The sequence below is a fragment of the Rhineura floridana genome, chromosome 8, assembly GCF_030035675.1.
Source record: "Rhineura floridana isolate rRhiFlo1 chromosome 8, rRhiFlo1.hap2, whole genome shotgun sequence".
Classification (NCBI taxonomy): Eukaryota; Metazoa; Chordata; class Lepidosauria; order Squamata; family Rhineuridae; genus Rhineura; species Rhineura floridana.
In genome coordinates, this window is record NC_084487.1 from 9,379,373 (window position 1) to 9,404,806 (window position 25,434).

A 25,434-nucleotide genomic window follows, 5' to 3' on the forward strand; every position below is an offset into this window, starting at 1 on the left:
ATTTGAGAGCGGAAGTGAGATTTCGGCCACCGCCAACCCTCCAAGGAAACGGTGCAGCCCGCGTCATCATAAAATGGCGGACTGAGGTGAACAAGGTTCTGTGTCCCCACCCCCACCCCTGCCCCTCTCCAGGTGTGTTTGCCCAATAATTCTGAGGGGAGGGGAGAAGGGGCGATTGGACGGGACCAATTTGGCGGAGCGGGGGGAGACAAAGGGAAGACAGAGGAAGTGAAAGGCTACCTGGAGAAGTGGAAGTTGAGAGGGGTGGGACTGACCACAGAGGGCGAGTGAAGCGGCGGGTGTGTGTGTGTGTGGTGTGTGTGTGTGACAGGACTGGGCCAATAGCTGTGGAGAATGTTTGTCAGGCAGTCTGATTTGGGGGAAGAGGCGCTCCTCGCCTGCAGCTAATTCCTTGGCAAGGCCGTGCCCCTTTGTGTTCGCTGGGGCTGACTCCCAGACCGTACTAAGGCTGCTGTCCTAAGGACACTTATAGGGAGCAAGACCCGTTGCACCCAAAGGGTATTACTGCCAAGCACTAAACCAACTTGTTGGGCGATGCATAATTTGTATAGGTTTGCACAGTGGGGAGGAGAGACTGCCCGGGAGTCCAGAGTCTGAGAGTTCAAATCCCCTCTCGTGTCTCCTGGGTGTCAAGGGCCAGCTAATGATCACCCCACAGGGAGTGGCTCAGGGGTTATGTGCCCTGCCACCTGTGCAGCCGTGGGCAAGCTGCAGAGTCCCAAGTAGCCCAGTTGCCCCCCCAGCTGGCAGTTGCGGAAAAGGAAGGGGCTGGCTTGTGCAGCTGTGGCAAGCTGAGCAGGCCCTAGCCAGCTGGGGAGGACTAGCTGCAGAGGGAGGCAATGGTAAACCCCCTCTGAATAACGCTTACCATGAAGATCCTATTAATAGGGTAGCCATAAGTCGGGATCGACTTGCAGGCAGTCCATTTCGATTTTGCAATTTATGGGGGCAGATGTGTGCACAATTAATAGGAAGCATGTACCATCAAAACAAGCCAGGAGGAATTTACTGCAGCCGGATAAGGCCTTATTTAGGACTTGAAAAGTGCAGATCAGTGTAATGAGCCAACTGGTCAGAGGTGGGAGCAAGTATTGGCTGGATTGGACCGCGTTGCCTGGTATGTGAGCAAAAGGCTCTGCTGAACTAAGTGGTCTTGAGGGACAGAATTGATCTAAGTTGTAAGTGACAGACAAGCCGGAGTTACTGGGGTGTTAGGCAACCATCCTTGATAGAGAGAGAGAGAGACTTTTCTGGCACTTGGATAAGAAGGCCAGAAGGATGGTGCTCATGAAGTATGTGATCATGAGGGACTAGGTACTGGAAGCCCAAAAATGGGGAAAAGGGAGAGTGATGTATTGGGAGGCATCAACTTCTCAATCTCCGGCTATAAAATGTGGCATAACAACTCCTGAGCTCATTCCAGCATCTGTGTTTATGTGTTCAAGGGCTTGACTCAGATGTTGCTGAAAGAGAGGCAACAACTCCCAGAAAGAGAAGGGCCTCTTCTTTTATCACACTGGCATAAACTGGGTGTGGGGAATTTTTGGTCTCCATTATTTTTTTGCTCAACTACAGTTCCTACACTCCATGCTTGCTGGGGCTGATGGGAGTTGTAGTTCAGCAGCACCTGGCAGGCCAAAAGTTCCCCAGCCCTGGTATAAATGATTGTATACACCAAGAGAGTTAACTTACCTGGTGGCTGGAGTGTGCATTCTTAGACAAAACCACTGCAAAATAGCAACAGAGTGTTGCTGCTACACTTTGGGATTTGTTGCTTATGTACAGGGGCATTGTTGACTTGGGGCCCAATTTACATTTTACAAAAATTCTTTGTAGGAGACTACATCCAACGAACATGTGGACATATGTGGTGTCTCTGCAACATATCCATGCATGTGCAGATTGTTTGCTGCATACTGGATTGTTATCTGAGCAATCTATGTTAGGATGCTATTATTTTCTATACGGATGTACCCTCTTTGTAGGAATTATGTGATGTATGAAGTAGCCCTATGGATAATAACTGAAATCCCAATCTTAAATTGTTGACAGAGTAGCAAGCCCTCCACGAGGCTGTCTGGAACAAAACAACCCCTTGAAATGAAGAATATCACATTTTCTGTAACCTAGTGTATTACAGTTATGGCTCAAACCAGTGGTCTGTGTAGTTTAACAATCTAGTTTCAGACAGTGGTCACTCACATGGAAACTTGCTATATGTGATGGTATTCACATAATTGGTCCTCAAGCGCAATATTTTTCTAGTAGAAATAGCCAGTGTGGAGCCCCCAATTCAGATCAGGACCCTTATGTTTGGGGCTTTAGCTTCCTTTTCCCATGTAATCCCCATGTCAGGGTCCCATTTTGGATCAGAACTCACACACTGACTATTATCTTCTTTACAAAATCCTGCATTTAATGCCAAATGATGTGATTAACATTGCATCTAGCTTAGTCCCCAGAAGGAAGATGACCCCCCTTTTTTTTTTTTAGTCTCTTGGCTTCTGGTCAGAGAAATATTTGTTTAGAAGGCTGCTTCTTTGGGTATTATGACCAGAAGCCATGAGTAGGTATGGAACGGACACTTTTTGTAAAACAATTTATACTCGTGGCTTTTTATATCTAGCTTTGGATGCCTACATCAGGTTCTTCACAGCTTATTTTTTTTGAGCGCCATGCTTTTCTCCATAGTAACTTAATCAAATTATGTTGCTTCCCATCCTATATTTCTGATTGTATGGAAAGCAAGATCTTTGAGTGGGGACCATAGTACTTCTGTTTCCTAAGCCTGGCATACTGGTGCTAAATGTGTTCCTTTGCCTTCTCAGGCCAAGCCAGGAAGCTGCGTGTGTCACTCTGCAAAATGCAGTATTCTCATCACTGTGAGCACCTACTGGAGAAACTGAACAAACAGCGAGAGGTGGGCTTCCTTTGTGACTGCACCATTGTTATTGGTGAATGCCAGTTTAAAGCTCACCGAAATGTTCTGGCTTCCTTTAGCGAGTACTTTGGGGCTTTTTACAGGGATACTTCGGAGAGTACCATATTTTTGGATCAGAATCAAGTGAAGGCCGATGGATTTCAGAAACTTCTGGAGTTTATATATACGGGAGATTTAAACCTTGACAGGTAATATAATATGGCTGGGGATTTATGTGCAGAGTAGTCAAAATAAACATGTTACAGAAAATTAAAAAGCCAGGTTTCTGCCTGAAGGCTTAAAGTCTGAGAAGACATATCACAAGGGGAGAGGGCGTAGGACAGAAAAGGAAACTAGGATATGCAAGGTCAGGTATGATGCCACCTGGTAGTTGATGTAGTCCAGGCTTCTCTCTCTCTCTCTCAACAGGCTAGTCCATAGGCTAACAATTATACCATAAAATACAGCAAATATTTACTCATCTTTGCCGGTGATTATTTAAGAGGCCAGTTTCTCATCCTAGCCTCCCCTCCCCACCCTGAAGGATATAAGTGGCAAATGGAAGGGAACTGAGGGCTAAACTACAAGTGGTGCCCTTGAGTACGTTATTTTTTTCCCCAGAAATCACCTGCATGGGCCCCCACAACTCACATGAGGACCCTGGCATGGGGCATAAGAGGCACTATTATTATTCGATCTCTTACCTGCCCTTCATCAGAAGGTCCCAGGGCAACCCACAGCAATATAAAATACAATATTAAAAACAGTTTAAGACAAATCTTAGGCCTTTGCCCCTGCCCCCACCCCCACCCCGACCCCGACCCCGACCCCGCAATTTACATGGAATAAAGCTCTCATTAGATTGTGATCATCTTAGGCCTGGGCTAACCCTTTAGTCCTAGACTGCTATTTTAGTGGTGGTGTTGCAAGCAGATGCCGATGCTGCAAGAGCTAACCCTAAGGACCTGTTCTCTTTCCACACCCTTCCTCCATTATACATATCAGCCATTTTCTTCCATGCATGCTGGGACAAAGGCAAGAGTTATAAGAAGTAGGTTGTTGCTGAGCAGGTAAAAGTGGTAAGCAACAGCAGAGGCTTTGGCAAAGACTGTTCTTGCCTGAGTCAGGGCACAGGCAAATTAATCAGGGTGGGGAGAACTTTGACAGGCTCTGTTGATGTTCATATTGTGAAGGAAATGGACTTAAGTGCCCTTTATGTGTCTTTGAAGGGGGCAGGAATGAGCCTGCAGGGGGAGACCAATGTTGCTGGTCCTTTAGCCTAGATCATTTTGAAAATACAGCACTTGATCAGTGTTAAAATATTAACATTGCTGGCCATTGATTTTAATATAGTTAGTATGTTTCTTTAAATCATGTTCTTAATTTCTGTTCTCATTTTTTAAAAAGTATAGGAAGCTTATGTTTCTAATAACCTAGTTATATAACCTACATCTGAAGGGTACCTCTGGGGCATTGAGATCTGAACCTGAGTCTTCCCTGTGCAAACTTGATGTTCAGTCACACCACTGCACTGGAAAAGCATGGTGGTAGATGATCATTCTGTAAAAGTCAGCTTTGATTTTAAATCAGATTGTTTTAAAAGGAATCCTTAATATAATTGAAACTTTAAAAAATTTATGAAAATATCCAGTCTAAATGCTAAAAATCTGATTAAAAAAATCATTTTTTAATCAATTTATTTATTTAATTTATTTATTTATTGTATTTATATACCACCCCATAGCCGAAGCTCTCTGGGCGGTTTATGGTAACTAAAAACATAAACAAACATACAAATATAAAACACATCTTTTAAAAACAATTTTAAAATTTAAAACAATTTAAAAACACATGCTAAAATGCCTGGGAGAAGAGGAAAGTCTTGACCTGGTGCCGAAAAGATAACAGTGTTGGCGCCAGGTGCACCTCGTCAGGAAGATCATTCCATAATTTGGGGGCCACCACTGAGAAGGCCCTCTCCCTTGTTGCCATCTTACAAGCTTCCCTCGGAGTAGGCACCCAGAGGAGGGCCTTAGATGTTGAGCATAGTGTACGGGTGGGTTCGTATTGGGCGAGGCATTCCATCAGGTATTGTGGTCCCAAGCCGTGTAAGGCTTTATAGGTTAAAACAAATTCTATAGGACAGCCAATTTTCTTCAGCTGGTACATCCCCATTTAATCTTTTTCCCTTGCAGCTGGAATGTTAAGGAAATACATCAGGCTGCTGACTATCTCAAAGTGGAGGAGTTAGTCACTAAATGTAAAATAAAGATGGAAGACTTTGCTTTTATTGCTAATCCCTCTTCTACAGAAATCTCTAGTATCACTGGAAATATTGCATTGAACCAGCAGACTTGCCTGCTAACCCTTCGTGACTACAACAACCAGGAGAAATTGGATGCCCCTTCAGTGGATGCGGCTCAGTCCCCAGTCTTAACTGCAACCACAGAAAAAAAATCCGTTCAAACCAAAAAGCGAAAGAAGGCCTTCACCTCTCTGAAAAACCTGCCAAACAAGCCAGCACAATATCCAAGTGATGCCGCAGAGAACTCTGTGGTGGAGATGTTTTTAGATGCGAATAAACTAGCCACAGAGATAACGGAACAGGCTGCCCAAGGTGGAGATAATTCTGAGCTGCAGCTTACGCCTGTGGTGGAAAGTGAAACCTTTGCTGCTCAGGAGATCCTCGTCCAGACTATGACTATGAAGTCCAAGCAAGATTGTGCTTTGAAAGAGCACTGCTTGTCCAACATCACCAGCGAGAACATCTCTTACCAGTTGGAAAGCTCAGGGGAGGAACTGGATCAGAAATACCCCAAGGCCAAGCCGGTGTGTAACACCTGTGGGAAGGTGTTTTCCGAAGCCAGCAGTCTGAGACGGCACATGAGGATCCACAAAGGAGTCAAACCATACGTGTGCCAGCTCTGTGGGAAGGCCTTTACACAGTGCAACCAGCTGAAGACGCATGTCAGAACTCACACAGGTAGGCTCTTTGCTTTGTGTTGGGAGTTGCCTCCTGTGAACGGGACAAGTTGCTTTCCCTCCTGCAGCATTGTGGATTTGTAGTTCCTGTTGATTATGGTACTATCAGGAGTGGAACATTCTTTACCACCAATGTTTTATTTTCATCATGTTTATACTCTTTAGAAATATTTTTGTCTACATTGTAAGGGAATACCTCCCTCCAAATCAAGGTACATATGTCAATAGCTTGCTCATTTATTCAAACTATAAAGGGCATAGATATGTGGTAGAAGAGCGCACATTGCATGCAGAAGATCTCGGGTTTGATTCCTGGCACATCTAGATAGAGCTAGGAAAGGCTCTAGTTTGAAACCCAAGAGAGCCACTGTTAGTCAGTGTACATTATAACAGATGGGCCAATTGTCTTACTCAGTATAAGGCAGCTTCTTACTTTCCTAAGGGCATGGATTGTCTGAATGTGCTCTGTAAACCATATTCATTTTGCCTGTAGTAAAGGCCTGCACACTTGTGACCAAGCAGTCGGGTAGCACACCTTGCTGCTGAGGGCTTTCTTGCCGCCTGGCTGGGACTATAAAGACAGCAGTGTTAAAATGCCTCTGCCAGGCTTCAGTACACAGCTAAGGTGATGTCTGCAGCTTGTAGATACGCATGCTACGCAGACTTGCTCTGGTATAAGCAATAGGTTGTGCTTTTGCCACCGTAAAAAAATAAATAAAGGGAATTGTCACATCTTTTTTTGGAGGGGGGGGCAGGCTTTTTAAATTGCTTCGTTTGGGAGGTGCAATATGTAGTCCCTACTTCAGTACTTGTCTCATTATTGTTGTTTTAATGTTATGTGAACTTTCTACATTTCCTTTCATCCTGTGGTAACCACTGATGATGCACTCTTTTGAGCAGGTTTTTCTGAGAAAATGTCAGAGCCATCAAAAGTGGATCTTTCTTTCTTTCTTAGTCTTGGGAGTACAACGTGCATTTTGGGAATTCAAATGTGACTGTGATTATTTTAATTGGTGAAACTATTTATTTATTTACTGTTTATCCTGCACCTTCCTCCAGAGGAGCCCAGGGCAGCAAATATGTCAATACATTACATTATAATTGTAAAACAGTACAGTAAAAACTTCTAAAAACAGTTTAAAACTCTTAAAAGCAATCAGCTACACTCAGACTAATAATTTCAGGGTTGCCAGGGACAGGACTTTGAGCCATCAAATGCCCGAGTAAATAGAAATGTTTTTAAATTTCTCATAAAAGTTAATAGTGAGAAAGACTGATGCACTTTACTTGGGAGGGCATTCCTCAAATGGGGAAATATCACAGAGAAACCGCTGTCACGGGTCACTGTCAACCAGGCAACCCACGGCCCAGTTGTGGCACCACCTACAGGAGTTCCCCTGCTATTGTAGGGCCCATGGTGGCTGATATTGGGACAGGCATTCTTTCAGGCCTTGTATGCTAGTGCTAGTACTAATACCTTGAATTAGGCCTGTTCCCATTGGGCTGCTATATGAAATTAAAGGAACACCTAGATAGCTACCATATACTGCATATTGTTGTAAATCACCCAGAGAGCTTCGGCTATGGGGCGGTATACAAATGCAATAAATAAATAAATACATACATACATACATACATACATACCATTTATAAATGGAAGATTACTTGGAGGCATTGTGGATTAAATATGTTGTCTGAAATGTTCAAAATAGGCAGGATTCTAACTTAACAATAAGGCATTTTTCAGTGGTTTTTTTTATGGCAAGAAGTCTCCCATCATCTACCTTATTTTGGATGGCTGGAAAAATATTCTTGCCTTATCTGTCACTGGTGATAGGTGTAGGTTAGCAATTATTAGCTAAATGTTGAAATTGGCTTAAGGCTACCCAGTGAGTTCATGGCAGAGGTGGGATCTGAACCAGTGACTTCCTGAGACTTAGTTCAGTCAGCTAGCGTGGCATAGTAGCTAGCAAATGTTGTTTTAATATTGGCTAGTCTGGAATAGTTACTAAAATACTTGGGGTCCTACTAGCTTGAATTTAGACACACTGACAAGTTGCCTTTGACATGCCGTTCCTTGATTTTGAACTTTGCCCCCATCCTCGGGTTTGTTTCCAGTTGTCATCTGAAAAATCTCATCCTTCACAAAACACTGCTAAAGTAAGTAGTTCAACTCTCTGCACAGGTGAAAAGCCATACAAATGTGAACTTTGTGACAAAGGCTTTGCTCAGAAATGCCAGCTGGTTTTCCATAGCCGTATGCATCATGGAGAGGAGAAACCATACAAGTGTGATGCCTGCAACCTGCAGTTTGCAACCTCTAGCAATCTGAAGATTCATGCCCGGTGAGTAAAAGGACATCATCTAAAACGGACCAGTTTGGTTAAGGAGATTAGTTTCTTTCATGTATTCAAAGAAATAAATGTAATTATAACCTATAGAGGTAGCACCAATGTCTCTGACTCCACCTCTGACCTTCCCATGTTGAGTGGGCAAGTCTGAAGGAAGATGGTTCCTGTGTTATGGGAAGAATCTTTCCCCTGCTCAGGAATCCTGATAATGCAGAGGGAGGATTCTAAATGCATGCACGCCCAAAAGAATCCCACTTCAGACCTTCCTGGTCAATGCAGGAAGGTTGAGGGTGGAGCCGACAGGGGGTGGGGATGTCATGTTCAGCCTGATATCCCTCCCACTCTTAATTCCCACATGTGTTCTTTAAACTTATAAATAGGGCTGTTGCCCAGAGAAGGAGCTGATGCATCAATAGACTGTAACAAGCTTCTTTCATTTTAGGAAGCACAGTGGAGAAAAGCCATATGTCTGTGATAGATGCGGGCAGCGATTTGCGCAGGCGAGTACCCTGACATATCATGTGCGGCGACATACAGGAGAAAAGCCTTATGTTTGTGACACTTGTGGGAAAGCCTTTGCAGTCTCAAGTTCACTCATCACACATTCAAGAAAGCATACAGGTGAGATATGAGAGGATGGGACAGTCAAGAGGATGAAGGTTGCAGGACTGACATGGAAGCCCCCAGGAGCAGAAGGTGTATGGCTTTGTAGGGCAGTAGAAGAGGCAAGAAAAGCTAAATTTGCACCCAAGTTAATCCTTCCCTGTTTGCTGTATTGACTGCTGACTAGAGGAACGCTCTGATAAGCTCAACTTTCAGTTTGCAGCCGTACTGCCATGAACACATCTAGTCCCGAAAGCTATGGAGGGGTTGGGGTTGGGAATACCAGGATTCTGAGTGAGGTGCTTTTGAGGGGCCAATGGCAGAGCTCAGTGGTAGAATGTATGCTTTGCAGGTAAAAGATCGCAGAAAGCTTTAGTTGACAGGTCTTAAGCAAAAGCTCAGAGATCCTGGAGAACTCCTGCCAGTCTAGTAGACTAGGCTAGATGGACCAGTGGTCTGGCTCAATATAAGAGTGCTCTGCATATCATTAAGAAACTGTGCAGCCTGCATAGAATGTATACCAATGGAGGACAACGATGTAGGTATGCATTGTCTCTCCTGAAGGCTTCTACTAATGGGGGAAGACTTAAGTTTGCCCATACACTTGTGATTTCAAGAGGTCTTCATGTGCAGTATTGGTAGTATTGTGTACCAACTTAATCAACTTCTTTTTCTCTATAGGTGAGAAACCATATATATGTGGCATTTGTGGCAAAAGCTTCATTTCTTCAGGAGAACTCAGCAAGCATTTTCGGTCCCATACAGGTTAGTTTTCAGGCATGCATCTTCCTGTGTTACTTTCCCCACGCTTAGTATGCAGGCATGTGCTTATCCAAGAGCATTTAACACCAAGTAGGCTCTTGATAGTATACTACTCATCCTCTAGTTTTCAGTTAGAGTGATTCCCCCACCCCTTTTTTATTGCTTGTGCATACATGAAGTGGAGTTTATAATCTGATTATGTAATTCTTAAAAAAATGAATTATGGAGAGATAGTTATTCCAGATTTAATGTGCTTTTGGCCTCACATGTTGGACATGATGATCAATGATTTTGAAAGAATTGAGAAGCTTTATGCCTGAGGAATTGAGAAGCTGCTTTGTAACTTGGCATTTTCCAAACATGCAGGATAGCTTTTAGCAACTTGGCTATAGAAACCTGGGTAGGATTTGTGATACAGCAACTAGAGTATTTGTGCTTGATTGTGAGAAATCAAGGATCAAATCCATTAGGATTGCACTGCACATTCATGAAGTCTAATTGGCAATTTTTGTTTAAGGTGAAAGACCATTTATCTGTGAGCTGTGTGGAAACTCCTACACAGATATAAAAAACCTAAAGAAACACAAAGGAAAGGTTCATGCAGGTAAGTGCTGGTTATTCAAGAAATAACATCTGGTACTCATAGAAGCACAGATCCAAAAGGCCATCTATTCAGCCTCCCTGCCCAGAGTCAAGGAGACCCACTCACCTGTCCTCTACAGATCAGCTCACACCACATGATGGGTTCTTTGGACTGTGCTCCAGCATTCTCCATTGTTAATCTAGCCCTGCACAGAACATGCTGCCAATGGGAGAACTGCTACCCTTTGCTAAGGGCATTAATTCTGTACATTAGTGAAGTGTTGAAGGAATGGCGTTACAGAGCCTGTTTAAGTAGGTGCTGTATTTACCAGATTAATGCTAGCAAAACTGAAGGATAAAACCAAAGCTCATTGAAAATTGAGTCAGATTTCTTGATAAAGGCAGATGAAGTCAAGCTTCCTTAAGCTTTCAGACTCCTCTTGTAGAAGAACTATTCAAAGAAATATTACTGACTGACTGAGAAAGCCACTTGGGCAGTTGAGAGTGTTTGCAAAAGGAGGTATTACATTAAAGGTTACCATTTAGCACAAGTGTATGGTATCCTGCTAGATGTCATGTGTGGAAATGCACTTGGCTTTAGATGACAGATATCTGAAATTAGCTATTCTAGTTCTGAATTCTGTCTTAATGTAAATACTGCTTTCGGGATGGTGGTTTTCTGTCTTTCCTCCCTCGCCCCAAGTCTATAATGATGCCCCTGAAATTAGGGCAATTTCGCTAATAATTCTTGTAGCCCAAATGTGGACTTTAAATTCCAGTTGTCAGTTTTGTTCTCAGTCTTAGCACAGTGGGGAGGAGAGCCTGGCTGGGAGTCCAGAGTATGTAATAATAATAATAAACTTTAATTTGTTAGTCACCTATCTGTCCAATTTTTGGACACTCTAGGCGACTTACAGCAGCAACAAATACAATATACAATTCAATAAATACATTACACACTACAATAAATAACCATATTCATCAATTTAAAACTAGCATCAAAACATCAGTTAAAACATTACAGCTAATCTAGCTCGAATTCCTGTAGGCCTGCCTGAAGAGCCAGGTCTTTAACGCTCGTCAAAAGCTGATCAGGGAGGAGGCATGTCGAAGATCATAGGGGAGGGAATTCCAGAGGGTGGGAGCCACTACTGAGAACGCCCTCTCTCTGGTCTGCACCAGCCGGGCTGTTTTCACCGGTGGCACCGAGAAGATATCCTGCGTGGCTGATCTTGTAAGGTGGCTCAATTGGTGATACTGGAGGCGGTCCTTTAGATAAACCGGGCCGAAACCGTATAGGGTTTTAAAGGTCAATACCAACACCTTGAATTGGGCCCGGTAAACCACTGGTAGCCAGTGAAGATCTATCAACACCGGGGTAATGTGTTCCCGGCGACGGCTATGTGTAATCAAGCGTGCCGCCGCATTCTGCACCAGCTGAAGTTTCCGGACCGTCTTCAAGGGTAACCCTACGTAGAGCGCATTACAATAGTCTAAGCGAGAGGAGACCAGGGCATGTATCACTCGCGGGAGAAGCTGTAGAGGAAGGTAGGGTCGCAGCCTCTGTATCAGATGTAATTGATACCAAGCTGCCCAGCTCACTGCTGAAACTTGAGCTTCCATGGACAGCTGGGAGTCAAGAATGACCCCGAGGCTGTGGACCTGATCCTTTAGGGGCAATCTTACCCCGTTAAACACCAAGTCGATGTCTCCTAACCTTCTCCTATCACCCACGAGTAACACCTCGGTCTTATCAGGATTTAGCTTCAGCCTGTTCTCGCCCATCCATCCACTAACGGACTCCAGGCACTTGGACATGGTCTCCACAGCCACCTCTGGTGAGGACTTAAATGAGAGATAGAGCTGAGTGTCATCCGCATATTGGTGACACTGCAGCCCAAAACTCCTGATGATGGCTCCCAGCGGCTTCATATAGATGTTAAATAGCATGGGGGAGAGGATAGAACCCTGTGGCACTCCACAAGTGAGAGGCCAAGGGTCTGAAACCTCATCCCCCAATGCTACCCGTTGATACCTGCCTGAGAGATAGGAACGGAACCACCGTAGAACGGTGCCCCCCATCCCCAATCCCTCTAGGCGGCTCAACATGATACCATGGTCGATGTGAGGCATCCTTCCCTGGCTCTTCCTGTCAGGTTCCTACCTGCTCGTGGTTACTGCCTGTCTCTAGGCACCACCAGGGACTCCACCAGTCCGGACTGTCCTTTATTTTATTTTTTCTCTCCCCGCTCTAGCACAGATCTCAACAGATCCCCCTGCTAGGCAACCACCAGTCACGTCCTAATACTAGTATTCCCAGAGACTTTGAATACTGGTATTGTTATTCTCTTCACCGCTGCCACCATTTGTTACAGTTCCCCTTCAGCCTTCGTCATTACCTTACCCTCCCTTCTGGTCTGTGAAACCCCAGCCAAGGATCAGGCCTTTGGTAAACCAAATTAAGTATTTATTAAAGATAACAAAGCTAACAAGATTAACAAGATTTCTTCTTAAGGCACATAAGCATATGGTTTTACTCAATACTAATCCGAACTCCACCCCCCTCCTTCTTCACTCTCTCCTGGCAAACAACTCTCTCAAACCCCACCAAGCAACCCACTCTTTCTCTTCTCCCCCGATTCCACTCTCACTCTTCCTTTTATACGTTCAGCCATTTTAAACACTCAGCCAATCATCTAGCATTCTACTGCCCATTCACTCCCCCTCCTCTTTCACTCCACTTACCATGTATCTTCTAAACAACCAACACTTACCATATATACATTAATATAGGAACATCACATTTCCCCCCCCTTAAAACAATGGCAGAGTATTATTCCTGTTCTAGGATTTATACGTCGCGTTAACAAATAAAAGTCTCTATGGGGAAAATGTCTTTCTTTGTTCCTCCGTCTGGTCACGTCACTGCAGTCCCAGCCACTTGCCTGGAAAGTCCATCGGCCAGTACATTGTCCTTGCCTTTTATGAACTGGAAGTCCACTTGATAGTCCTGTAGGGCCCAGGACCACCTCTGCAGCATAGTGTTATGGTTTTTCATAGTCTGCAACCATAACAAGGCCCGATGATCTGTAGTCACTGTGAATCTTCGTCCCCACACGTATGGGTGCAACTTGTTCAGTCCCCACATGACCGCTAGGCACTCCTTCTGGACCGACGAATAGTTTTTCTCCCTCGGCGTCAGCTTGCGACTCAGGTACACCACTGGATGTCTGGTGCCTTCTCTCTCCTGTAGCAAGATGACTCCCAGCGCGAGGTCCGACGCATCTGTAGCCACGATGAATGGTTTCTCATAGTCTCGTGCTATTAATATGGGTCCTTGGCACAAGGCTTGCTTCAGTAGATCAAAAGCCTTCTGACATTCATCCATCCATACCACACGCTCAGAACACTTCTTCTTTGTTAATTCATGCAAGGGGGTTGCTATTTCCCCAAAATTTTTCACAAACTTCCTATAAAATCCAGCCACACCCAGAAATGCCCTTACTTGTTTTTTGGTTAAGGGGATCGGCCACGCTTGTATTGCCTCCACCTTGCTCCATAAGGGGGTGATTTTCCCACTCCCCACCTTATGTCCTAAATAGATTACTTCCTTTAGTCCAAACTGGCATTTCTTAGCTTTTATTGTGAGGCCTGCTTTTCTTAAGGCCTCCAATACTGTTGTCAGGTGTTGGACATGCTCAGGCACCAACTTGCTAAAAATGGCCACGTCATCGATATAGGCCACTGCAAAATCTGACATGCCTCGCAACACAGTATTGATTAGCCTCTGAAATGAACTTGGTGAGTTCCTTAGTCCCATGGGTAAGGTCACAAACTCATATAACCCATCTGGTGTACTGAAGGCAGTTTTGGCTCTGGATTGCTCGTCTAGTTCCATTTGCCAAAATCCTTTACAGAGATCTAGTGTAGAGATAATGGTTGCTGCCCCCAATAACTCTAACATTGCGTCTACCCTAGGCATGGGATACGCATCTGGGACAGTAATTTTATTGATTAGCCGATAATCAATGCAAAACCTTGTCGTTCCATCTTTTTTCGGAACCAGGACAATACTTGAGGCCCAGGGACTGATGGATTCCCTGATCACTCCTAATTCCAGCATATCTTCCACCTCCTTTTTGATCTCATTCAAAACTTTCCCATTCACACGGTACGGAACAGATCTGATTGGGGCATGATCTCCAGTATCAATGGAATGTATAACTATACTGGTTCGGCCAGGTTTGTTGCTAAAGAGATTCCTATAGGTTTTCAAAACTCTCAGAATCTCTTCTTTTACTTCCTCCTTCACCTCCTCTGACCATTCCACTTGATCTATCCCTCCTTTGTCTTTGCTTTCCTGTGCCAAATCTGGAAGTTCAGGCCCACATCCCTCAGGGAATAAGGTAACTTGCAACACCTGTGCATCCCTGGTATGGTAAGGCTTCAACATGTTTACATGAACCACTTTGCTTTTGTTTAATTGGTCTGTGGTGATTACATACGTCACTGTGTCAAGCCTTTCTCTGATGGTATATGGTCCTTCCCAGTTAGCCTGTAATTTGTCATGTTTCCTGGGTATGAACGCCATAACCATATCTCCCACATCATACACACGTTCCCTGGCTGTTCTGTCATACCAGTAACGTTGCTTCTCCAGTGCTTGACTCAAATTCTTTTCCACCACCTCCATCATTGATGTTAATTTATTGCGGAATTCCAATACAAAATCTACTACAGATGTTTTGTACTCTCCCAGGGTTCCTTCCCATGAATTTTTTAATAGTTCCAAAGGTCCCCTCACTTTTCTAGTGAACATGAGTTCAAAGGGTGAGAAGCTTGTTGACTCTTGAGGGACTTCTCTATATGCAAATAAGAAGCATCCCAACCGTTCATCCCAGTCTTGTGGGTGATCTTGAAGATAGCTTCTGATCATGCCCTTCAAAACGCCATTGAATCTCTCTGTTAACCCATTAGTGGCAGGATGGTAAGTAGTGGTCTTTAGATGTTTTAGACCACAACATTTCCACATACATTGCATCACTTCTCCCATGAATACACTGCCTTGATCCGTCAGCACTTCATGAGGGAAACCCAGCCTCATAAAGATTTTTAATAAAGCCTCTGCCACTACAGGGGCTTCTACAGATCTTAGTGCTTCTGCGTCTGGGTATCTGGTGGCAAAATCCACCACCACCACTAGATATTTCTTGCCATGCCTTGTGGGTTTGAAAAAAGGGCCCACCAAATCTATTCCCACTCTATAAAAGGGTTGTCCAATTATAGGAAGGGGCTTTAAGGGTGCCTTAGTCTTTACTCCACTTTTCCCCACCTTTTGGCATATTCCACAAGATAGACAATGTTGTTTTACATCTTTGGAGATGTTTGGCCAATAATAGGGTGCCGCCAATCTCCTCTTGGTCTTTTTTATTCCCAGATGTCCTGCACATGGGACATCGTGGGCTACCTCTAGCAATCTGGTTCTGTATTTGCTAGGTACTATCAATTGCTTCACTGGTTCACATTCATCCTTTCTCTCAGCGGGCATCCACAGTCTATATAAAATCCCATTCTCACACACAACTTGATTCCTCAGTTTGTCAGTGAAAGGAATCTTTTGTGTCAGAGCTTGTTCCGTTATCTGTTTCAAACTTATATCTTTATGCAGCTCTTCCCTGAATTGCTCTGCTTCTTTCTTATTAGCGACCACTTGATACAGTTTGTCTCCTTCAGCAGGCCTGCTAGTGGTTGCTATGGTGACCTGAGGCTGGTTAACAGATTCCACCCTGTTTGTTTCAGCCCCCCTTAATATGGCTTCTTTTTCTCTGCCAATTTGCTGTCTGGTCACTACATATATCTTTCCTTGGGCTCCCATTACATCTCTTTCCAGTATTACTGGTTCTTGTTGCTGGGCATTAATGCCTACTTTATATCGGCCCTCTCGGCCTCTCCAAGTCATTTCCACCAGGGCCACAGGCAAACTTTCTGGTTGACCCCTCACTCCTTGGATAGTCACAGTTTCCTGAGGTAATATTACCTCAGATTTTATTAAATCTGGCCTCAGTAATGTCTGAGCGGCACCAGTATCAAGCAATGCCCAATAATTTGCCCCTTGTACACTCACTTCCTCTCTCAGACTTGAATCAAGGTCTGTTACTTCTGTCCAGTTTATCTGGCAGAACTGAACCTTTTTCGCTGTTTCTAAAGCCTTGGGCTCTGTTTTCACTGCCCTTGTCTGAGCAGGATTACTAATGGGGTTGGCAACCTCACATTGAAAACGTAGGTGCCCCGGTCTACCACATTTGTAGCATAATTTCTCCTCACTTTTAGGGTACACAGATCCACTCTGGGGTGTCCTGTGCCCTTCAGATTTTACTGGAGGACTCACTCGCTGTGGTACCACATCCCTTCTGCCAGCATTATATGGTCTGGGTTTAAAATCTCTTGATGTTTTCCCCACCCAGCCAGTTCTGTTGGAGGCGAAGTGATCCGCCATCTCTGCGGCCTCCTGCACCGATGTAGGGGAACGGTCTTTGACCAGGAGCCTTATTTCTGGTGGTAACTGATGGTATAATTGATCCAATATCATGAGGTTTTTCACCTCCTCCACAGACTGAGCTTTTGCACTTGTCAGCCATTTCCCAAATATGTCCATCAGTTTTGCCCCCAGCTCCACGAAAGACCTCCCTGTCTGTATCTGGCAGTTTCTGAAAAGCTTTCTAAAATAATCAGGCCCCAGTCTGAATCTTTTAAACACTGCTTCTTTGAATTCAGCATAGGTGACGGGCCTGTCTGAGGGGAAATATTGGTATACCTCAGCCAATTCCCCTTTAATCAGGTTTGATAAATACTGCATGTATTTATCTTCAGGTAGCCCCCACAACTGAGCTGCTTTTTCAAAGGTGCTGAGGTAAATTTGAGGATCTTGACCAGGCTCATAGACAGCAAAGTCCTTTGGAGTAATTTTTATTTTTGCTCCATCTCTGTCTTTCCTTGTCTCATCAGAATGAAACTTCTCTCTTTCAAATTTTAACTTTTCTACCTGTAATTCCGCCTCCACTCTCATTCTCTCAAATTCCAACTCACTCTGTTTTTCCTTCTCTGCACCTTCCATCCTCAATCTCTCAGTTTCCAACTCCCTCTGCTTATCTTTCCCATCAGCTTCCATCCTCATTCTCTCAGTTTCCATCCTCAACTTCTCTCTCAAATACTCTATATAAGCGGGATTGCTTAAGTATCCTTCTGGGATCTCTTCTCTGACAGGTTGTTTTTGCTGGGCAGTTGCAAATCCTATAAGTGCTACCCTCAATTCATCTACCCCTTTACCCTCGTGAGGTAAATTGAATGTTATGCACTTCTCCACCAGCTCCTCTCTTTTCATTTTTATATATTCAGCCATGGTGTTTGAGTTCACTCACTCTTTGCCACACACTCTTTGCCAGTCACTCTCACAAGAAATCTTGTTTTGTTATTTCTGTTTGCCGCACCACTGTTCTGGATTCTCTAGTATTTGTATCTGGATTCTCTGTTGTTCGTATCCCACCGCTACTGCCACCACCTGTGAGACGTCCTTCCCTGGCTCTCCCTGTCAGGTTCCTACCTGCTCGTGGTTACTGCCTGTCTCTAGGCACCACCAGGGACTCCACCAGTCCGGACTGTCCTTTATTTTATTTTTTCTCTCCCCGCTCTAGCACAGATCTCAACAGATCCCCCTGCTAGGCAACCACCAGTCACGTCCTAATACTAGTATTCCCAGAGACTTTGAATACTGGTATTGTTATTCTCTTCACCGCTGCCACCATTTGTTACAGTTCCCCTTCAGCCTTCGTCATTACCTTACCCTCCCTTCTGGTCTGTGAAACCCCAGCCAAGGATCAGGCCTTTGGTAAACCAAATTAAGTATTTATTAAAGATAACAAAGCTAACAAGATTAACAAGATTTCTTCTTAAGGCACATAAGCATATGGTTTTACTCAATACTAATCCGAACTCCACCCCCCTCCTTCTTCACTCTCTCCTGGCAAACAACTCTCTCAAACCCCACCAAGCAACCCACTCTTTCTCTTCTCCCCCGATTCCACTCTCACTCTTCCTTTTATACGTTCAGCCATTTTAAACACTCAGCCAATCATCTAGCATTCTACTGCCCATTCACTCCCCCTCCTCTTTCACTCCACTTACCATGTATCTTCTAAACAACCAACACTTACCATATATATATTAATATAGGAACATCACAGTCGACGGTATCAAAAGCCGCTGAGAGATCCAGGAGGACGAGGAAGGTATATTCTCCCCTATCCAACGCCCTCCTCATATCATCTACCAGGGCGACCAAGGCTGTTTCAGTTCCATGTCCAGTCCTGAAGCCCGACTGGAATGGATCTAAATAATCCGCTTCATCCAAGTGCGTCTGTAGTTGTTTAGCCACCACTCGCTCTATCACCTTGCCTAAGAATGGTAAATTAGAGACTGGGCGAAAGTTCTTCAACTCGGGGATCCAAGGAGGGCTTTTTCAAGATGGGCCTTATCACTGCCTCCTTCAGGGCTGATGGCATTTCACCCTCTTCCAAGGATGCATTTACCACCGCCTTGATCCCTTCGCCCAGTTTCTCCTTGCAACTCACAATGAGCCACAAGGGGCAAGGGTCGAGCAGACAAGTGGTTGGCTTCATAGTAGAGAACACCTTGTCCACTTCCTCAGCGAGAAGAGGCTGAAACCGCTCCCATCGGACCAGAATGCAACTGGCCGATTCTGGCCCACTACTTGTATCCACGGCGTACGGAATCGTGCACTTCAGACACTCGATTTTATCGGCAAAGTGCTTAGCAAATATGTCACAGGATATATGTGAGTTCAGATCCCCGCTCGTGTCTCCTGGGTGTCAAGGGCCAGCTAAAGATCACCCCCACAGTGAGTGGCTCTAGGGTTACGTGCCCTGCCACCTGTGCAGCCGTGGGCAAGCTGCATAGTCCCAAGGCGCCCAGTTGCCCCCCAGCTGGCAGTTGCGGACAAGGAAGGGGCTGGCGTGTGCAGCTGTGGCAAGCTGAGCACGCCCTAGCCAGCTGGGGAGGACTAGCGTCAGGGGGAGGCACTGGTACCCCCCCAAATACCGCTTTATAGGGTAGCCATAAGTCGGGATCGACTTGAAGGCAGTCCATTTCCATTTACAATAAATGTGTAGTCTAAAGACTCGAAATAGTGGAGAGTGTCTTCATATAATTTGTGGGGAAAATCATATCTTCTCTCCCTGTGTCTTCCTATTATTGTTAATGTGCATAACTTTCAGGAATGAGCACAATATAATTTGTTTTCACAGGTTCCGAGAACCCCCCGGATCCCATCACACTTGACCATTCCTTCAACGACCAAGATTCCATTCCAAATGAGAAGAGCCCTTTGCTGGAATCTGCTGATGTGAAGCCTTCAGATATAGCATTGCCTCTCCCCATTGGGACAGAGGATCATCAAGTGCTGCTGCCTGTCACAGATAGCCAGTCTCCCCAGTCAGACACGCTTCTGAGATCTACCATCACTGGCTATTCAGAACCTCAATTTATTTTCCTCCAGCAATTGTACTGACATCCTGTGTGTGATGAAAACTCTTGGGAAAACTTTGGCCATGAGGGCATATTTGGTAAAGTGAACGTAATCATGCAAGCTGTTATTGAGCTGGGCTTCATGTTGATTTCAAGTAGGGACATTTGATAATGCACCTACATTGTAGAGTGCAGTTTTCCTTTCTTTTGTTAACCTAGAACAAAAGGTTGCATTTTTTTTGTCATTTAAAAATTCAAGATAGAATTTGTGCATTTCTAGAAGATGACTCTTTTTTTTCCTTCAGCGACACATGCCTTAAGAATTCTCATTCAATTGATGCTGAAGAGCTCTTTCAGTGTTCATGCAGAAGCTAATCCTGTGTAGTCAAGATGTTAAGTCCAAATTGCCCACCCTCTACCACAGTTGGTTTTCTTCAAATTGAAAATTGCTGAACTGAGGAGATAGCGGAAGAGCCTCTTGTTGCCTACTAACAAAGCTGTAATCCAAGGAAGTCTAAAGCCTGCAACCCAAGTAAATAATGCAAATATGCATGATTTCTCTTTTTATTTTGTGTAGATTTGGGTTTTGCTAATGATGAGGAAAGGCCGGAAGCTGTGTGAGGGCATTAAAAAAGTGTCTCAATGCCTGGAAATTTTATTTAGTAAATCCCCTGGTTTTGGATATTTTTATAGGCATTGCTCTCTGCATACTTACGAATGTCTTTTCATAGCTATAAGTATTTTTCAACCTTTTTTTTAATAGCAAGAAATGAAGGCTGAGATTCTCAGGAAGCTAGATTCTGTACCCAGCACCATGTTCTGGCACTTTCCCACGATTGCAGCATATGCACAACCCTCTTTGAGTGTGCAGCTGTTTTGTACCCTTATGCAAGTTCAGTGTTGTAGGACATGGAGCCAGCGGCGTTGCCTCATCATTTATAGTGCAAATACCTCTCTTTCTTGTACGTGTTTCAGGTTGCAGACGTATAATTACTAAATGCTCCATCCACGTCTCGTCATCCAAGGTTTCCTTTTTCCAGCCCTCTGAAATTCTTGGCTTAGAAAGAAGGGACAGTTTTGTTGAAGTGCTGGTAGGAAAACTCCATCTACTCTACTCTTTCCACTGGATTATAATGAAACCAGTAGGGGAGCAGATTCAAAGGGCCTACCGTGTATAGTACACATCTGTTTGTGTGTACACACAAGGGGATGCTGGACTTGTATTTTTTCTTAAAACAGTAAGAAAAAAAACATCTCCCCTGTGTGACATGGCAAACCACCGTTGATTCTGAGGAGAATTTATAAAGTAGCTTGGGATACAGCATGGTGGGTTGCTGTTCAAAAAAATCTCTCTCAGCTCTTTGGATCCCAGCCTTTTATTAATTCTCTGTTTCTGTTATACTTTATAGAAATATTTAATATTTTGACAGTGTCCCAAAGAGTCTTATTTCACTTCTAGCACTGTGCTGACAATGTCTCCTGTATTTTTAAACTGTTTTCCTTCAGCTAATGAGAAAAGAAATTGCCTTTGAAAATCATCAAAGGATAGAGAACATTTCAAAGGTTCAAGGTTTTTTTGTTGCGTTTTGCTTACTTTCTGAGGTGGCTAAGGTGTTTGAGAGTGTCCATTCTTGTTGTGTAAAAGTGGTGTGCACTTCCTGGGTGCCCATACTTCCTGAAACCCCCATGACATTCTCAGCTGGGCTTTCCTGTATGTACAGAAGGCAGGAGCACTGCCATGTGTGTGCCTGGCCGCTGTGCTGTTTTTTTAAAAGAGAAACTCTTTCTTCAGTGCAGAAATATTTTTAAGGTAAAATAAAAATGTTTCCCTTCAAAACAATCAGTGAGTGCATCAGTCACATGCTCTTAGAAGCCTCTCCCCATGTCCCCCACTTCAGTTATTAAAACCTAGAGGATGTCATGAGGTCACTTTTCCTATGGAGCTTTGTGAGATTAGAAAGCACAGGCAGCTGGGAAGGCTGCAGAGTGTTAGTGGGGGGAAAACACACACCACCTACTTTGAAACAATAAATTAAGCTTAAACCCACCAAAAGTATAAAGAAATTCTAAATTGCCCTGCAAAAGAGGCAGAAAATGAAATCCTCTTTCACAGATAAGATTTTTTTTAAGAAGCTGAACAGGTTTTGGCACAGCACTACAAAGAACTTTGAGGGGTGCACATTTTATAAACTAGCTAGTCCAGCATGTTGTCTCTAGTTTTGTCTAGTAGGATGCTTTCAAGAAGCTCTGTAGTAGGACCTGATTAAAATGGTTGTAGTTTGTTCCTAGCTTTTGGTAATCAGAGAGAGACTGCTTCAGAATATAGAGGTTTTATTCTTAGCTGTTGTGCCTAATCGACATTGATAGATCTATCTGTCAGTTTCCTTAGAGGTGCTTTTAATTAAATATGCAAGTGGAAGTGTTGGAATCAACTGATGATTATATTTACATTTCATCAGTATCATAATCATCTATACAAGCTCACTAAGAGATTCAAGTTGAACATTGTGTGAACACCTAAAATATTCTGTTTTTGATCTCCTAAGAAATACACTTTTTTTAAAAAAAATAAAAAGCAATTTTTATAATGTAGCTCACCAGTTACTGCTCACTGTGCTCCTTCATGGGCTTTGCTGACTGCATTGGGAGTTCTGGAAACTGCAGTACAAGCCAGGTGCCCCTGAGGGAATGGAGGAGTACAGTTAGGGTGCAATTGTTTAAGAACTTATCCAGTGCAACAAATGCAAGTTCAGTGTACAATACAAGTAATACAAATATTATGTAGCCATTCTAAAACTGAAGAACTTTGTGGCATCTGGGAAGTAGATAAAATCCAAAAACTGCTTTGAGCAGGATTTGTGATGTCCGCTGGAAAAGACCTTCATGGATCCGTGCATACTGTTCAAATTAAATGCAATTATGTAAAAAGGACATTAAATCCATCACCAGAATACAAGGAACTTTTTTACCCTACATCTTCCCAGTGGTTCCTCTAGCCCAGTGGTTCTTAACCTGGGATGCATGCACCCCCGGGGGTGTGAGACACTTTTTCTGGGGGTGCGAGGCCCAACTAAAGATTTTGGAAAACTCATTTATCTTAGCTAAGTTAGGCTAAAACACACATTAAAATTTAATTTTTTTAAAAAAATGAACGGTATTTTTTCAGGGGGTGCGAGAGCATATTTTGGAAATCCAAGAGGTGCTGGCAGTGGAAAAGGTTAAGAACCACTGCTCTAGCCTGACAGGCAGGTAACAAGAGCTTTTTGCCATCTCTGCCACCTGGGTGTCTTTAACTACATGCAAGTTATTGAACCTGGTTTAGTATGCAAAGCATACCTTTTGCCATTTGCTTGACTTTCCCAAATTTTCAAAATATTTGGCCACTTTTTGGCATGAGTGGAATGGATGAATGGTTTGTAGGTGTCTGTAGGCATTTCTCTGCAATCCTAACAGGCTTATACTTGGAGGTGGAAGAAGAAGAGATGTGGCTCAGTGGTAGAGCATGTTTTGCACGCAGTTCATTCCCCAGTATCTTCAGGTAAGCCTGGGAAAGACCCCTGTCTGAAATCCGTGAGAGCTCCTGCCAGTCAGTGTAGACAATACTAAGTTAGATGGACCAATGGTCTAACTTGGTATAGGGCAGCTTCTTATGTTCCTATTGGAGCTAATGTTTAGAAAAACAACCTATGACTCTTAAGACTCCATATCCCATGCTTGATGTGCTTGGCTAGTAAACCCATATGAGTACATAGCCTCTGACCCTTTGTTTCAAGAGAGTTGCAGTGCAGGCTATATAGAGACATCTTGTAGCAAGCTAAAATCCTGTCCCCTTAAGCCACAATGCAAAGACAGCACAGCAATAGGTTGTGCACCTGTACCTGCTCTTCAAGATACCCTCTGCCAGTTGAATAGTAGGATCGGTGATGTCAGTTCTGATAAAGCACTATCAACTCTTTTGACAGAAGAGAAAGTGGATTGTATGTATGAAGTCTGATGCCCATTTTATTCCAAGCATGTTATCGGAATGATACTGCGGACAATCTGTTTATTCGTGTGTGTGGTGCAGGAGTATTAAGCATGCATTTCCCCAGGAATATCTTATGTGGGAGTGTCTTCTCTTCCAGACCTGCTGTTTTCTCCAGCAGCTGCTTGTTTTTCTGATGAGGGGTTTTAAAATTTGAATCTTGCTGAATGCTGATTGTACTACGTTTCTGTTAGTACAAACAAGCTGAGTCTTCATCTGTGTCTTGCTTTTGCAAAACTTTCCGGACATATTTCTTCATAATATAACTGCATCAGCCAACTATATTTTCTTGAACATACTGTAGAGTATGCATATTTGATATGAATGTTTTTACATTTTTTGTGCGTCACTTTTAAAAATTGTCTTGGACTTTAAAAAATATCTGTTCTTAGATTTACAGTAGACCTTACGTAGCTGTTAAATATTTATAAAGATGTTTTACTTTGTAGAATTCATTTAATTGTCTTTTGTACATGAAGATATTTTTAGAGTCCATTGTTTGATCCCCTCCTTTCTATTACACCAGTTCTGGGAGAGCTGAAATCTGTTGCAGCAATAATTGGATAAATAGCATGTTTTTATTTTCTAACCTGTGATATAAAGAAATACTGAGCCGTCAAGACATAGCATTCTCTTAAAGATATTCATTCAATAAATCATGACCTATTGATATTTAAAATATGGTAGCAAGGGTATGATCAGCTGGATTATAAAGGAGTTTCATCTTCTTAGCAAACAACATAGAGGTATGTTACACACCACCTTTCTGTAGAGTTTACTACTTCTACGTTTTGTTTGGAGTTCAAAGGTGCCTGTAGTTGAGCTTCTGATAAAGGCCATCCAACCAAATGGTCCATCATTTGATGTGACTGTAGCAGTTTTATACATACAGACATGGGGCTCTGCCAACATGGGGACTGCACTGTTCCCTAAGGGAAAGGACTGCTTAAATCTTCTCTTCATATTTTAAGTTCTTATTTGGAATTTTACTGCTAGTTCTGGAAGCATAACAATTTCAAGATGGAGGAGCTACTGTGAGTCCTCCCTGGTTTAAATTATTTTTGAAATACTTTGTCATAGACCTAAAGCATTTTTCTTCCTGTTTCTGTGTATATAGCTCATCTGCTTTTATACTTCCTTGTGAGGGTTTATGTACATAACATACTTTGCAATATTTTAATGTTTAGAGTTGAATAAAACTTGGTTTTGTAACACTTTTTTGTTCCTTATGTTGCTTGTTAAGCTATATACCATAGTGTAGTAGCAAATTCAGAAGTGCAGGGTCTCACCTTTCACTCTGGTTGGCTCCAATCAGCCAGAAAGGACAAGGAAGCATGTTAGGAGACTCTTCTCAGGGGCTGACACACTCCCCTTTCATGCTGATTGGCTCATAGGATGCTGGAGACATAGGGACCCTGCTTCCAAAAAAGTAAGGGGTCTAAGACCCCCTGAGACCCCAGAGAACTACACTCCTGTCTGTATATAACAGAAGGGAACAAGCAGTTTGGAAAAGCCTCCTCCCAGAACGACCTATGAATGAGTCACTAAGCAAAAGCACAACTATTATTTGACAGTAGAATATAATTCACTAATAGGCAAAAAAAACCCTTGCGGTTTAAGAATGTACCTATAGCCCACAGATATTTCTA

General features: G+C 43.4%; 1 protein-coding gene across 6 annotated transcripts; it reads left to right on the top strand.

Moving 5' to 3' along the window:
- LOC133390153 (myoneurin-like) lies at positions 1-24,999 on the top strand. 6 transcript variants are annotated; one of them, XM_061638126.1, is made up of 8 exons: positions 1-86; positions 2,850-3,150; positions 5,137-5,924; positions 8,109-8,268; positions 8,717-8,895; positions 9,559-9,642; positions 10,157-10,243; positions 19,542-24,999. In XM_061638126.1, the coding sequence occupies exons 2-8, from the start codon at positions 2,885-2,887 to the stop codon at positions 19,802-19,804; spliced, it is 1,827 nt and encodes a 608-aa protein (XP_061494110.1). In that variant the 5' UTR covers positions 1-86; positions 2,850-2,884; the 3' UTR covers positions 19,805-24,999. The 6 variants fall into 6 exon arrangements, with proteins under 6 accessions (XP_061494110.1, XP_061494109.1, XP_061494114.1 ...); XM_061638125.1 differs by having other exon boundaries at positions 59-132; XM_061638130.1 differs by having other exon boundaries at positions 73-95.
- The last annotated feature ends 435 nt before the right edge of the window (positions 25,000-25,434 follow it).

What these genes read in the sequence shown, in the direction of transcription:
- LOC133390153 (XM_061638126.1), top strand. Translation starts at nt 2,885, where the DNA reads ATGCAGTATTCTCATCACTGTGAGCACCTACTGGAGAAACTGAACAAA. An exon ending in ACATTCAAGAAAGCATACAG is followed by an intron (nt 8,896 to 9,558) that starts GTGAGATATGAG and finishes TTTTCTCTATAG; the next exon opens with GTGAGAAACCATATATATGT. An exon ending in GCATTTTCGGTCCCATACAG is followed by an intron (nt 9,643 to 10,156) that starts GTTAGTTTTCAG and finishes TTTTTGTTTAAG; the next exon opens with GTGAAAGACCATTTATCTGT.